A 15197-nucleotide genomic window follows, 5' to 3' on the forward strand; every position below is an offset into this window, starting at 1 on the left:
TCTATCTGCCAAATGTCTTAAGAGCTATCTGGCTTTGGATGTGAGAAAGACTTTTCATGCTTGTTGAGCACTATAGGCAAGTTCAAGTTGCAGTAACTAGCTCTTGTCCACACGTTGTCGCTGGTGTAGAACTGTAGGCATGGGAAGCAGTAGAGTCGGCTGCTAGCAGCGCAGCCTCAGAGCTAGTCGTTCCGTTGATACCACTCAGATTTAAATGGTGGTGTGATTTTCTGTCCAGTCCTTTAATTTAGGTCCATAAGCTCAGGTGTTGGTCTTCCATCACTTATCATCCCCTGTTTCGCTAGGAAATACAACTTTGATAACTGTTTCAGATGCAATATATTAGCCATCCTGATCACCTTCATTTTGGCTAGCAGTAAAAAGAAAGTAATCGCCATTGGCGGCAGATGCAAGTACAAAAGGGCTTGTCCGGGATTTGAACCCGGGACCTCTCACACCCAAAGCGAGAATCATACCCCTAGACCAACGAGCCAATTTATCCAAAAAGTTTTTTTGCTGTCACCAGCAATGACGGTGAGGATATGGATTGACGTGTCGATAGTGCCAGGCCACAGTGAATCACGTGAGTTTTGGTGGTATACTTGTGAGCATAGCTGTCTTCCAAGCAGTTGACCAGGTTTCAGTTCAAATCCTCTGTAATTCATCTGCTGAGACTTTCAGATTCAATTTTCATTTGCTGTAACAGCAAGAAACAAATGAAGAGCTAAATTTAGATTTTGAAGTTGAAAAAGAAGACATCAAAACGAATTGGAGCTCATTGAATTTGAGGTGATTGATGCACCGGTACGTGAATAAATGATCAAATCCCCATTGGAATCTGTCAGTTTTAAACTGGAGATATCACTTTTTTTTGCACTGGATGCTTCTCATTCCTCCATAACCGCTGATGTCACACCTCTGCATCTTCGGTGAAAGGCGGCAGATCGAGAGCGATGTTTGTCAAAACATGAGACATCCCGAAAATCAGTCTTCTCGTATAAATGTCTGTAGCTTCCGAACGGTTCGACCTACAAAATTCTATGGAAAGGGGAGACTCTAACAAACACAATGCTGTTCTCAGTTTTGAACTACGACCCCCACAAGTGTCACGGGACTTGTCTGAAGGTAACCAGTACCGGTTAAAATGACAGATTTTGAATCAAGGAAGAAATGATTAAATGTTGTGCAATGTTGAAGCCACTAGTGCAGAGCACAATGGATTAGCAGTCCATTGTCTTAATCACTCAGCCACCTTGTCCTGCACTCCAGGGGTGGCAGTTGCCCCTCCATCCAGTTGCCCAAGATCAACCTGTCTCAGACTGTTAAAGGCTCTTCCGGGACTGGTCTCGGAGCAGTGGGCGTGCTGAAATAAGTGGGTGTGTCAAACGAAATGGGCGTGGCGAAAGTGCACTGTTATTGGATGGTCTCTTTTGATTGAACAGGGTTGTTGCCAGTGCCACCACTTAGCGTAGCCTATTTCAGGAAGTGTATAGAGTATGCTAAAGCAGTTTTAATCACATACACAACTCAAACCTTTATGAAAGCAAACATGACAAATTATTACTGGTATAATACTGTGTGTCATGAGGTATTGTATTGTACAGTCTCAATCATTTTCACATAGACAACTCAAACTTTTATGAAAGCAATAGCTATTTTTGCCCGAGCCACTGCGTAAATTGGTCATCATCGGCAGCCGGGCATGCAACCCATAGGTCTGCACTTATGCAAGCTTGCCATCAGTGTTTAGAAATGGCACATCGACAAGTTTAAAAATGACATTGCGCACATTAGACTACACAACTGCAATTAAACGTGATAAATGTAGCATGTTAACAAGATGAAAGCATGTTAGGAGTCTTATGGCTTGGGGGTAGAAGCTGTTTAGAAGCCTCTTGGACCTAGACCTAGCGCTCCGGTACCGCTTGCCATGCGGTAGCAGAGAGAACAGTCTATGACTAGGGTGGCTGGAGTCTTTGACAATTTTTAGGGCCTTCCCCTGACACCGCCTGGTATAGAGGTCCTGGATGGCAGGAAGCTTGGCCCCAGTGATGCACTGGGCCGTACACACTACCCTCTGTAGTGCCTTGCGGTCGGAGGCCGAGCAGTTGCCATACCAGGCAGTGATGCAAACAGTCAGGATGCTCTCGATGGTGCAGCTGTACAACCTTTTGAGGATTTCAGGACACATGTCAAATCTTCTCAGTCTCCTGAGGGGGAAGGGGTTTTGTTGTGCACTCTTCACGACTGTCTTGGTGTGCTTGGACCATGTTAGTTTGTTGGTGATGTGGACACCAAGGAACTTGAAACTCTCAACCTGCTCCACTATAGCCCCGTTGATGGGAATCGGGGCGTGCTCGGTCCTCCTTTTCCTGTAGTCCACAATCTTCTCCTTTGTCTTGATCACGTTGAGGGAGAGGTTGTTGTCCTTGCACCACACGGCAAGGTTTCTGTGTCATCAGCAAACTTAATGATGGTGTTGGAGTCGTGCCTGGCCGTGCAGTCATGAGTGAACAGGGAGTAACAGAGGAGACTGAGCACACACCCCTGAGGACACGCCCCCGTGTTGAGGATTAGCGTGGCGGATGTGTTGTTACCTACCCTTACCATGACGGGGGCGGCCCGTCTGGAAGTCCAGGATCCAGTTGCAGAGGGAGATTTTTAGTCCCAGGGTCCTTAGCTTAGTGATGAACTTTGAGAGCACTATGGTGTTGAATGCTGAGTTGTAGTCAATGAATAGCATTCTCACGTATGTGTTCCTTTTGTCCAGGTGTGAAAGGGTAGTGTGGAGTGCAATAGGAATTGCATCATCTGTGGCTCTGTTGGTGCAGTATGCAAATTGGAGTGGGCCTAAGGTTTCTGGGATAATGGTGTTGATGTGAGCCATGACCAGCCTTTCAAAGCACTTTATGGCTACAGACGTGAGTGCTACGGGTCAGTAGTCATTTAGGCAGGTTACCTTATTGTTCTTGGGCACAGGGACTATGGTGGTCTTCGACCTTGGAGTATTCATCCTCCAAGTTCGAAGTCCTGGTCAACATGGACAACTTTGAGTTTGTGGAGTGGATCGAGGAGGAATACGGTGCTGTCCCTCATCATACTGTCAAGACCTGCCCAGGCGTTGAGAAAGGTTGTGACCCAACATAAAGCCTTCTTCCTGCCCTTGGAGGGTGATGACTACTGGTACAAGAGCTACCAGGTCATGGCCTTCAACACAGACGCCTACAGCCAGCACATCTCTCACCTGGAGTAGGCCAACGACCAGATCGAGCTGTTCAACCACCCTCTTGAGGCCTTGCAGTTCGTCAGGGTCATCAACCTGGAGTGCAGCAGTGTAGAGAAGACGGTCTTTCTGGAGAAGACCAGTACTGTTGAGAAGACCTGGGACATCGTCAGGGAAAGCCACAACAGTTCCACCACCATGACAGCCAATGACATTGATGCTGCCGTAGAGAGATGCCAGCCTGTCCCTGATGCCATCCCCTGCTACCCTGATGTGACAGACTACTGAGACAGATTCTAGATGTGTGAAGTCTCTAAGAGCTTTGCACACCTGGATTGTACAATATTTGTCAATTATTCTTTAAAAAATGTGTCAATCTCTGTCAAGTTGGTTGTTGATCATTGCTAGACAGCCATTTTCAAGTCTTGCTATAGATTTTCAAGTCGATTTAAGTAAAAACTGTAGCTATGCCAGTTAGGAACATTCAATGTTATCTTTGTAAGCAACTCCTGAGTATATTTGGCCTTGTGTTTTAGGTAATTGTCCTGCTGAAAAGTGAATTTGTCTCCCAGTGTCTGTTGGAAAGCAGACTAATCCGTTTATTTTCATCCTAAAAAACTGCCTAGTCCTTGCCGATGACAAGCATACCCAGAACATGATGCAGCCACCGCCATGCTTGAAAATATGAGGAGTGGTGCTCAGTGATGTTTGTGTTGTGTTTGCCCCAAACATAATGCTTTGTATTCAAGACAAAAATATCCTTTCTTTGCCACTTTTCTTCCAGTATTACTTCAGTGCCTTATTACAAACAGGATGCATGTTTTGGAATATTTTTATTGTGTACAGGCTTCCTTCTTTTCACTCTGTTATTTAGATTCGTATTGTGGAGTAACTACAGTGCTGTTGATCCATCCTCAGTTATTTCCTATCAGAGCCATTAAACTCTGTAACTGTTTTAAAATCACCATTGGCCTCATGGTGATATGCATGAACGGTTTCCTTCTCCTCCTGCAACTGAGTTAGTGTTGATACACCATCCAAAGTGTAATTAATAACTGCAGCATGCTAATCTACCAATAGGTTCCCTTCTTTGCGAACCATTGGAAACCTCCCTGGTCTTTGTGGTTGAATCTGTGCCATAAGTTCTCTGCTCGACTGAGGGACCTTACAGATAATTGTATGTGTAGGGTACAGAGATGGGGTAGTCATTTACAAATCCTGTTAAACACTATTATTGCTTACAGAGTGAGTCCTTGCAAGTTATTACGTGACTTGTTAAGCACATGTTTACTCCTGAACTCATCTAGGCTTGAATACTTATTGACACAAGGCATTTCAGCTTTTCATTTTAATTAATTTGTAAACATTTCGAAACACATTTTCCACTTTGACTAATTGGGTGTTGTGTGGAGATCATTAAAAAAAATCTACATTTAATCCATTTTAAATTCAGGCTGTAACACCACAAAATGTGGCAAAAGTCAAGGGCTGTGAATAGTTTCTGAAGACACCGTAAGTGAATTTATAAACCTCCAAGCTAGGTGGCGGTACGGTTGAAAAGATCAGAAGTTGATCACAATGAACCCTCTCAGTTTTCTGTTCACCAGTCTCTTTGATTAATGTCAAAGTTGCATGGTACGGCAGGTTTGTTTTACCAAGAGAACTCTATAGATATCCTTTTCCAATGTTTCTTCTTTTGTGTTCTCAATTTTATAGCGAGATCTTTAAACTATAGACATTTGAAATATATTCGTTTATTACTGAACTGAAACGTCAGGAGTACGTTATTGGATCTAAGCTATTGATGGTGGTCACAGACAGTAGGCTTTTGACACTAGGCTACTCACAATGTCACTGCAAGAGAACATGAAGTTATGAACGTAAAAGTGTTTGTAACGTTGCCTTTTCTGTGCTTATGAGAAACGTCAATAGACATTAAAGCCTGGGAAAGGTCACTGTTGTTGGTAGGTCTAAACTTTGGCTTTGTGTGTCACCGTTTTTTAAGACTGCTGAATTTTGTCACAATGAGACGACTTTTATTAAAACTGATAAATCGAGCTTTGCTGATTGGACCCGTTGGACCAATGATGGGCAGTGAAGCTGGAGTCCACACAAATTCTCGCCGGAGACTGGTAAGTGAATTATTAAAGAAAAACTATTGCTACCCACATATGTTGTAGTCAGTACACTGCAGAGGGTGGGTGTAATTTGTGGAACGTTTCAACAGGAATCTGTTCCAAAAACTTTGGAAAGTACATGGTTTGCCAACAAGCAACGCATACAAAGTAGCATGATCAGTTCACCTAGCTAATTAGCTGCCGAAAAACGTAATTAAATAGCCCACTCCCTACAACTTTGTATGCTTTGTTTGTTGGCAACCTTGTTATGAAGTTTTTGGAACAGATTCCTGTTGGAACGTTCCACAAATTATACCCACCCCACTGCAGACACTGTTTTGACTAGATTGGATACAGTTTGTCAGTATGGACTTTTCAAGCAGGTTAGGAGAATTAATGTAGCAGGTTCGGATAATTAGGTTAAGGTTAGCTAAAATGCTAACACTTTAAACGTTTGTCGTACATTTGACAAACTGTATCTATGTTTTTACGTTATAAAAGTGAAATACCAAAAATTTGTTCCTGTGTGTTATTGTCAATGATTGTCAATGATTGTCAATATTAACCTGAGCTACGGTGCACCGGCCTGTGACGTGAACGGACAAAATTGGTGAGGGACGAGCGCCCTTTTGAAATCATGTTGTCAACAATGTAGCATGGTGCATCGTCCAGAAACATACATCTCTTTTCCATAAAATAGATGTTAGAATTTTAAATTATTTTTCATTGGGAAGGCAGATAAAGCATTTTTATCAAAAGTAATCACTTTTGCATGTGAAAACACAGAATCATACTCATTACTCCACGTGCTTAATCTAGCATAGGCTAACTCACTTGTTTTGAGCCGACTTCACCGTGGGATTTGAACAGGGCACCTGGCTCATGCCAGGGAGGCAGCCCTGTACCAAAGTGAATGCAATCACTTTTCACCCAGTGTAAAGTCCTCCCACCCGGGTAACCTGGGCCAGATAATAGAATCTCATCAATGATTAAACCCAGAGCTACAGTGAGCTCCAAAAGTATTGGGATATGGATCATTTTTGTTTTCTCTTTGCTCTGTACTCCAGCACTTTGGATTTTAAATGATACATTGACTAAAGTGCAGACTGTCAGCTTTAATTTGAGGTTATTTTCATCCGTATCGGGTGAACCGTTTAGAAATTACAGCACATTATGTACATAGTCCCCCGTTTTAGGGGACCAAAAGTATTGGGACAAATTCACTTATGCGTAGTTAAGTAGTCAAAAGTTTTGTATTTGGTCCCATTCATAGCACACAATGATTACATCAAGCTTGTGACTACAAACTAGTTGGATGCATTTGCTGTTTGTTTTGGTTCTGTTTCAGATTATTTTGTGCCCAATAGAAATTAATGGTAAGTGAGGTATTGTCATTTTGGAGTCACTTTTATTATAAATAAGAATAGAATATGATTCTAAACACTTCTACATTCATGTGGATGCTACCATTAATAGGGATTATCCTATATGAATTGTGCATAATGATGAGTGAGAAAGTTAGAGGCATAAATATCGCCCCCCCCCCCCCCCCCCCCCCCCAAAAAAAATGCTAACCTCCCCTTTTTATTGTAATGGTGAAATGTTAGCATGTCTTGAGGGTATGATATTTGTGCATCTGTAACTTTCTCTCTCATCATTATTCAGGACTATCCATAATCATGGTAGCATCCATATTAATGGGAGTAGAAGTGTTTAGAAACATATATTGTATATGGACTATATACCACCACTAAGGGCTATTAACCACAATGCAGCCCTTAGCCCTGGTATATTGGCCATATACCACAAACCCCTGAGGTGCCTTATTGCTATTATAAACTTGTTACCAATGTAATTAGAGCAGTAAAAATGCATTTTTTGTCTGATATACCACGGCTGTCAGCCAAGGCAAAGGTTGGCAACTTTGAAGAATCTCAAATATAAAATATATTTTGATTTGTTTAAGACTTTTTTGGTTACTACATGAATCCATGTGTTATTTCGTAGTTTTGATGTCTTCACTATTATTCTACAATGTAGAAAATAGTAAAAATAAAGAAAAACCTTTGAATGAGTAGGTGTGTCCAAATTTTTGACTGGTACTGTATATATACCAAAAAATATATGGGGGATTGGAAATGTTGCAGACAATTACTTTGATGGAATATACAATCTATCTGCACTATTAAAGCTGATCTACCCCCTATATAAAATTTAAAAAACACTCAATACGTTTTATATATTTTTATGCATCATGTCAATGCCATTTATAAAATGTTTGTTTCCACGGTAAAGCCTATAAAAGCGCAGGTCCAGCCGCTCAGTGGTTATAACAATAATCATGCCCAGTCCGCAGGAGGCGTAGAGCCACTGGCTGTCAGGCACATGAGGAGATTTGGCAGGAGGAGACTTTAGGTCCCTTAGCCGACTACTGTAGCCATCACCTTCCTAGGTATGAGTGTCTTTTGGGCTGCAAAGCTCACTAGGCAAAAGTATTAAAAACATTTTTTTTAAAGGCTTTTAACTAACTTTGATGAATTTCTGTTTTTATTATTAGATGGATAATAGATTGTTTTAGGCATACAAGTTATGTTAGTTATTGATAACGACTAGGCGTGTAGCGGAATACCGATCAGTTTGAAAGCAGGCTATTGCAATACAGAAAATAAATCTTCTATAAGTTCACAGTGTAAATTATGGGGAAGGAGAATGGGAACAATGGCAAAAGCATGGCAGAGTCTTTCAACAGGCCTTTCTGCAGCCACAACTCTACAACCGGTGCATTGGACCTTTTTGTGGCCGTTGTGCTTTGAAAAAAAAGTGGACTTTTACGTGACCTGTCACGAATTTAGAATGAGTCATAGTCTTATGTAGCGGACTAAACTCCACTCCACTGCTTTTAATCAGTGCAAGGTGACCGGAAACATGACCGAATACAAACAGTGTAGCTATTTCCTCCGCAGGGCAATCAAACAAGCTAAGCGTCAGTGTAGAGACAAAGTAGAGTCACAATTCAACGGCTCAGACACGAGAGGTATGTGGCAGGGTCTACAGTCAATCACGGACTACAAAAGGAAAACCTGCCCCGTCGCGGACCACGATGACAAACTAAACAACTTCTTTGCTCGCTTTGAGGACAATACAGTGCCACTGACACGGCTTGCTACCAAAACCTGCGGGCTCTCCGTCACTGCAGCCAATGTGAGTAAAACATTTAAACGTGTTAACCCTCATAATGCTGCCATCCCAGACGGCATCCCCATCCGCGTCCTCAGAGCATGCGCAGACCAGCTGGCTGGTGTGTTTACGGACATATTCAATCAATCCTTATCCCCAGTCTGCTGTTCCCACATGCTTCAAGAGGGCCACTATTGTTCCTGTTCCCAAGAAAGCTAAGGTAACTGAGGTAAATGACTATCGCCCCGTAGCACTCACTTCTGTCATCATGAAGTGCTTTGAGAGACTAATCAAGGAACATATCACCTCCACCCAACCTGACACCCTAGACCCACTCCAATTTGCTTACCACCCCAATAGGTCCATAGACGACGCAATCACACTGCACACTGCCCTAACCCATCTGGACAAGAGGAATACCTATGTAAGAATGCTGTTCATCGACTACAGCTCAGCATTTAACACCATAGTACCCTCCAAACTCGTCATTAAGCTCGAGACCCTGGGTATCGACCCCGCCCTGTGCAACTGGGTCCTGGACTTTCTGACGGGCCGCCCCCAGGTGATGAGGGTAGGTAACAACATCTCCACCCCGCTGATCCTCAACACTGGGGCCACACAAGGGTGCGTTCTCAGCCCTCTCCTGTACTCCCTGTTCACCCATGACTGCTTGGCCATGCACGCCTCCAACTCAATCATCAAGTTTGCAGACAACACTACAGTGGTAGGCTTGATTACCAACAACGACGAGACGGCCTACAGGGAGGAGGTGAGGGCCCTTGGAGTGTGGTGTCAGGAAAATAACCTCACACTCAATGTCAACAAAACAAAGGAGATGATCGTGGACTTCAGCAAACAGCAGAGGGAGCAGCCCCCTATCCACATCGACGGGACAGTAGAGGAGAAAGTGGAAAGTTTTAAGTTCCTCGGCGTACACATCACGGACAAACTGAAATGGTCCACACACACAGACAGCGTGGTGAAGAAGGCGCAGCAGCGCCTCTTCAACCTCAGGAGGCTGAAGAAATTTGGCTTGTCACCAAAAACACTCACAAACTTTTACAGATGCACAATCGAGAGCATCCTGTCGGGCTGTATCACCGCCTAGTACGGCAACTGCTCCGCCCACAACCGTAAAGCTCTCCAGAAGGTAGTGAGGTCTGCACAACGCATCACCAGGGGCTAACTACCTGCCCGCCAGGACACCTACACCACCCGATGTCACAGGAAGGCCAAAAAGATCATCAAGGAAAACAACCACCCGAGCCACTGCCTGTTCACCCCACTATCACTCAGAAGGCGAGGCCAGTACAGGTGCATCAAAGCGGGGACCGAGAGACTGTTAAACAGCCATTACTAACATTGAGTGGCTGCTGCCAACATACTGACTCAACTTTAGCCACTTTAATAATGAAAAAATGGATGTAATAAATGTATCACTAGCCACTTTAAACAATGCCACTTTATATAATGTTTACATACCATACATTACTCATCTCATATGTATATACTGTACTCTATACCGTCTACTGCATCTTGCCTATGCCGTTCGGCCATCGCTCATTAATATATTTTTATGTACATATTCTTATTGATTCCTTTACACCTTTTTGTGTGTATAAGGTAGTTGTTGTCAATTTTTTTGGTTAGATTACTTGTTAGATATTACTGCAAGGTCGGAACTAGAAGCACAAGCATTTCGCTACACTTTCATTAACATCTGCTAACCATGTGTATGTGACAAATAAAAGTTGGTTTGATGAAGAAAGTTTCTGATGACTCCACCAACGGAGTGGAGCAGATACCAGGCTTTGGAATCTGGCTCCGACTACATCGATACACCCAAGGTCAATACTTCAAAAAAAAATTATGTAACGCCTACCTTGTACCTATGTTTGTCCTCTGTAGTTGGGTGCCTTTTTTTGTTTGCTGAAATCCATAATTTTTCAATAAACGTTAACCAAATGCAACCACCAACTCTTTGTTCACTGCTCTAAGATGGAAAATCAGCTCTAATTCGAATGTGCCAATTGAATCTCAGCAGGGAAACAGTCGTTGGTTGTATTTGATTCATGTTTATTGAAAAAGTATGGATTTCAGCAAACCAAGAAAAGCATGCAACTACCAAGGACAAACAAGTACAAGACAGGGGGTTTCATAATTTACAGTTTTTGAAGTACTGACCTTGGGCGAATTGATGTAGTCAGAGCTAGATTCCACAAAGCCTGGTCTCCGCTCCACTGCGTTGGTGGAGTCATCAGAAACTTCCTAAGGCCAACGTGTCTATTTCACAATAAGCCGTGATGAAGGGCTCGCTTCGCCTGCGATCAGTCCTTTGATTTAGTTCACGCTGTCCATTTTGCTGAATTTTATGCACATGTATTAGGACACATCAAGGGATTCTCGCAGGCGGGTTATATGTCTTTAAAGTTTGCTACGTGGGGTAGCAGCAATGTAGGCTACCTGGGGCTTCTACATTTTTATTCTTCATAATTATAAGTTAGACATGAAGAGCTCCAAAAACAAGGCTCCCTGGCACAATTATGAGCCAAAAACTAATTTTGATCATATATTTGAAACAAGACTTTGTTATTGTTAGTTAAAAATGTGTGACTAACATGACACAAATCAGTATGTTCTTGTGGGAGGAGAACCACTGTGCTCACCAATGGCATTTAGAGAAATATAATATGCAAAGATGGAAAATATGTATTTATTGTTGTTGTGCAGGTTGTGGGACTGGGAAACCCTGGAATGAACAGTTCACGCCACAGCGTAGGCATGGCAGTACTGGAAGCACTTGCTTCCCGGCTTGGGGTAGCTGATAGCTGGCGTGGTGATAGGCATGTGTCCGGTGAGGTCATCGTATCTGACATCCAGGACACCCAAATCGTGCTTCTCCGACCACGACTACTGATGAACATAAACGGTGTATCCGTGGCCAAAGCAGGTGAGGAATCTTGTCTTCTTGATGTTTTTTTACATTTTATGCATTTTGAGTTTTTACTGAGGAATTAGTACAAAAGTAGGCTTTGTGTACTATGAATTTGTTATATTTATTTATTTTATTTCACCTTTATTTAACCAGGTAGGCTAGTTGTAAACATGTTCTCATTTACAACTGCGACCTGGCCACGATAAAGCAAAGCAGTGCGACACAAACAACAACACAGTTACACATGGAATAACAGTCTAAAAGTCTATATACAGTGTGTGCAAATGAGGTAGGATAAGGGAGGTAAAGGCAATGAATAGGCCATAGTGGCTAAATAATTACAATTTAGCAATTAAACACGAGTGATAAATGTGCAGAAGATGAGTGTGCAAGTAGAGATACTAGGGTGCAAAGGAGCAAAATAAAAATAACAGTATGGGGATGAGGTAGTTGGATGGGCTATTTACAGATGGGCTATGTACAGGTGCAGTGATATGTGAGCTGCTCTGACAGCTGGTGCTTAAAGCTAGTGAGGGAGATATGAGTCTCCAGGTTCAGGGATTTTTTCCCAGTTCATTCCAGTCATTGGCAGCAGAGAACTGGAAGGAAAGGCGGCCGAAGGAGGAATTGGCTTTGAGGGTGACCAGTGAAATATACCTGCTGGAGCGCGTGCTACGGGTGGGTGCTGCTACAGTGACCAGTGAGCTGAGATAAGGCGGGGCTTTTACCTAGCAGAGACTTGTAGATGACCTGGAGCCAGTGGGTTTGGCGAAGAATATGAAGCGAGGGCCAGCCAACGAGAGCATACAGGTCGCAGTGGTGGGTAGTATATGGGGCTTTGGAGACAGAACGGATGGCACTGTGATAGCAAATTAGATGCAGTCTGAGTAGAGTGTTGGAGGATATTTTGTAAATGACATCGCCGAAGTCAAGGATCGGTAGGATAGTCAGTTTTATGAGGGTATGTTTGGCAGCATGAGTGAAGAATGCTTTGTTGTGAAATAGGAAGCCGATTCTAGATTTAATTTTGGATTGGAGATGCTTAATGTGAGTCTGGAAGGAGAGTTTACAGTCTAACCAGACACCTAGGTATTTGTAGTTGTCCACATATTCTAAGTCAGAACCGTCCAGAGTAGTGATGCTGGACGGGCGAGCAGGTGTGGGCAGGAATCGGTTGAAGAGCATGCATTTAGTTTTACTTGCATTTAAGAGCAGTTGGAGGCCACGGAAGGAGAGTTGTATGGCATTGAAGCCCGTCTGGAGGTTAGTTAACACAGTGTCCAAAGAAGGGCCAGAAGTATACAGAATGGTTTCGTCTGCGTAGAGGTGGATCAGAGAATCACCAGCAGCAAGAGCGTCATCATTGATGTATACAGAGAAGAGAGTCGGCTTGAGGATTGAACCCTGTGGCACCCCCATAGAGACTGCCAGAGGCCCGGACAACAGGCCCTCCGATTTGACACACTGAACTCTGTCTGAGAAGTAGTTTGTGAACCAGGTGAGGCAGTCATTTGAGAAACCAAGGTTGTTGAGTCTGCCGATAAGAATGTGGTGATTGACGAGAGTCGAAAGCCTTGGCCAGGTCGATGAATACAGCTGCACAGTATTGTCTCTTATCGATGGCGGTTATGATATCGTTTAGGACCTTGAGCGTGGCTGAGGTGCACCCATGACCAGCTCGGAAACCAGATTGCATAGCGGAGAAGGGACGGTGGGATTCGAAATGGTCGGTGATCTCTTTGTTAACTTGGCTTTTGAAGAATTTAGAAAAGCAGGGTAGGATAGATATAGGTCTGTAGCAGTTTGGGTCTAGAGTGTCTCCCCTTTGAAGAGGGGGATGACCGCGGCAGCTTTCCAATCTTTGAGGATCTCAGACGATACGAAAGAGAGGTTGAACAGGCTAGTAATAGGGGTTGCAACAATTTCTGCGGATAATTTTTGAAAGAGAGGGTCTAGATTGTCTAACCCGGCTGATTTGTAGGGGTCCAGATTTTGCAGCTCTTTCAGAACATCAGCTATCTGGATTTGGGTGAAGGAGAAATGGGGGAGGCTTGGGCGAGTTGCTGTGGGGGGTGCAGTGCTGTTGACCGGGGTAGTGGTAGCCAGGTGGAAAGTATGGCCAGCCGTAGAAAAATGCTTATTGAAATTCTCAATTATTGCAGATTTATCAGTGGTGACAGTGTTTCCTAGCCTCAGTGCAGTGGGCAGCTGGGAGGAGGTGCTCTTATTCTCCATGGACTTTAGTGTCCCAGAACTTTTTGGAGTTTGTGCTACAGGATGCAAATTTCTGTTTGAAAAAGCTAGCCTTTGCTTTTCTGTTTGTTAATGATATTTGATGATATTAATGATATCATTGTTAATGATATTTTGTTTTTAATTACCTTGAATCAAGCGGTTAAATACAGCATCAAGCCTGAGCACATACTGCTGGTTCATGATGAGTTGGATAAGCCTCTTGGAAAGCTTGCTATGAAACAAGGAGGGAGCGCCAGGTGAGTTGATTCCCAGACAGTTATCAGCATGACTAATGACGCTATCTGACAACAATGTGATCTTCCCAACTTTGTGCTCATTCTATATGTTGTTGATTGACAGGGGTCACAATGGTGTGCGGTCCTGTGTTGAGTGTCTGCAGACTGATGTAAGTAACTTTCCACACAGGCAAATACTCTCCCTTCCCACATTGGGAGGAATTGAGAGATGACTGTTCCCTTTGACAAATTTTTGGAAAGTGCTAGAGAATCCAGAGAAATGTCATGTCTGTCAAAGGGAACTGTTGTCTGGGCGGGTTGGGAGCAGAGCAAAAAGACAGACAATATAGTACTATTCTATTCTTGTGCCCCCCAGGTGATGCCCAGACTGCGTGTTGGGATTGGCAGACCATCAGGTAAAACATCAGTGGACCGGCATGTTCTGGGCCGCTTCTCTCAGGAGGAGCAGAAGGTTCTGAGTGGGATTTTAGAAGAGAGTGTGGACATTCTCCTCTCCCAGCTCACTGACAAGGAGAATATGCAGTCCCCACTGTTGCCACGTGGAGGCAGACCAGCATCACAGACTGGGAAACAAAGGGAGCGTTTAAGCGCTCCACGAAAGGACACGGCCACTGGCCAGACCTGAGACTGACGAAAGACTTTGACAGAGCCAGTGAAACTGTGACTACTCTGGGATAGTAGCTTTGCTCCTGCTGAAACAAAGCTGCCTCTTGCAGAAATATGAAAGTGTGTACATGTTTTTATTTATTATGACTTTGTTTACGCTCTGGTTTAGGATGTATGTGAAATGAATGCCAAGTAAGCAGACTTCGTTTCAAGGACAAAGAATTTAGATATGTATAAGATAATCATCGCATAGATCTAGATTGGTATGCATTTATTTTTAAGTTTCCCAAACTACCATGTGTATGGCGTGATCTAATTATGTGCAAGGTCTAAGGAGAGACCAATACTTGATATTAAAATTATTAAACAACCGTCTTGCCAATGGCATTAAGAAATGGAACTAATAGTGAATAAACTGAGGGGTTTCCTGATAAAAGAACATGGTTCATTCATGTTTCAGCCACCCAAAGTCTCACATCATCTAAACTCATTGTCTTTGTTGTATTTACTGATACAACATATTGATTCCATCCTTTAATTGTCAGCCTATAACCACACTCTTAATCAACGAGCATTCTTAATGAGTAGTAGCAAACAGTCAATAAGTGTAGGATTCTCACCAAAGTGAATACCAGCCCACAAAAACT

At 43.2% G+C, this 15197-nt stretch overlaps 1 protein-coding gene and 1 non-coding gene across 4 annotated transcripts; one reads left to right on the top strand and one right to left on the bottom strand.

Moving 5' to 3' along the window:
- Positions 1–421: 421 nt before the first annotated feature.
- trnap-ugg lies at positions 422–493 on the bottom strand. The gene has a single exon. It is a non-coding gene; the product is annotated as a tRNA-Pro (tRNA).
- A 4312-nt stretch (positions 494–4805) lies between these two features.
- ptrh1 (peptidyl-tRNA hydrolase 1 homolog) lies at positions 4806–14978 on the top strand. Of its 3 annotated transcripts, none has more exons than XM_039012758.1 (6): positions 4806–4858; positions 5229–5355; positions 11248–11467; positions 13845–13944; positions 14048–14093; positions 14300–14978. In XM_039012758.1, the coding sequence occupies exons 2-6, from the start codon at positions 5248–5250 to the stop codon at positions 14567–14569; spliced, it is 744 nt and encodes a 247-aa protein (XP_038868686.1). In that variant the 5' UTR covers positions 4806–4858; positions 5229–5247; the 3' UTR covers positions 14570–14978. The 3 variants fall into 3 exon arrangements, with proteins under 3 accessions (XP_038868686.1, XP_038868687.1, XP_038868685.1); XM_039012759.1 differs by having other exon boundaries at positions 4850–4867; XM_039012757.1 differs by lacking the exon at positions 4806–4858 and having other exon boundaries at positions 4865–5355.
- Positions 14979–15197: the final 219 nt, after the last annotated feature.

Source organism: Salvelinus namaycush, chromosome 18 (assembly GCF_016432855.1).
Source record: "Salvelinus namaycush isolate Seneca chromosome 18, SaNama_1.0, whole genome shotgun sequence".
NCBI classification, from domain to species: Eukaryota; Metazoa; Chordata; class Actinopteri; order Salmoniformes; family Salmonidae; genus Salvelinus; species Salvelinus namaycush.

Bases quoted from the DNA above. Each gene is read 5' to 3' on its own strand.
- ptrh1 (XM_039012758.1), top strand. From the start codon at position 5,248: ATGAGACGACTTTTATTAAAACTGATAAATCGAGCTTTGCTGATTGGA. The intron at 5,356-11,247 runs GTAAGTGAATTA...GTTGTTGTGCAG, and splicing joins CAAATTCTCGCCGGAGACTG to GTTGTGGGACTGGGAAACCC. The intron at 14,094-14,299 runs GTAAGTAACTTT...TGTGCCCCCCAG, and splicing joins TTGAGTGTCTGCAGACTGAT to GTGATGCCCAGACTGCGTGT.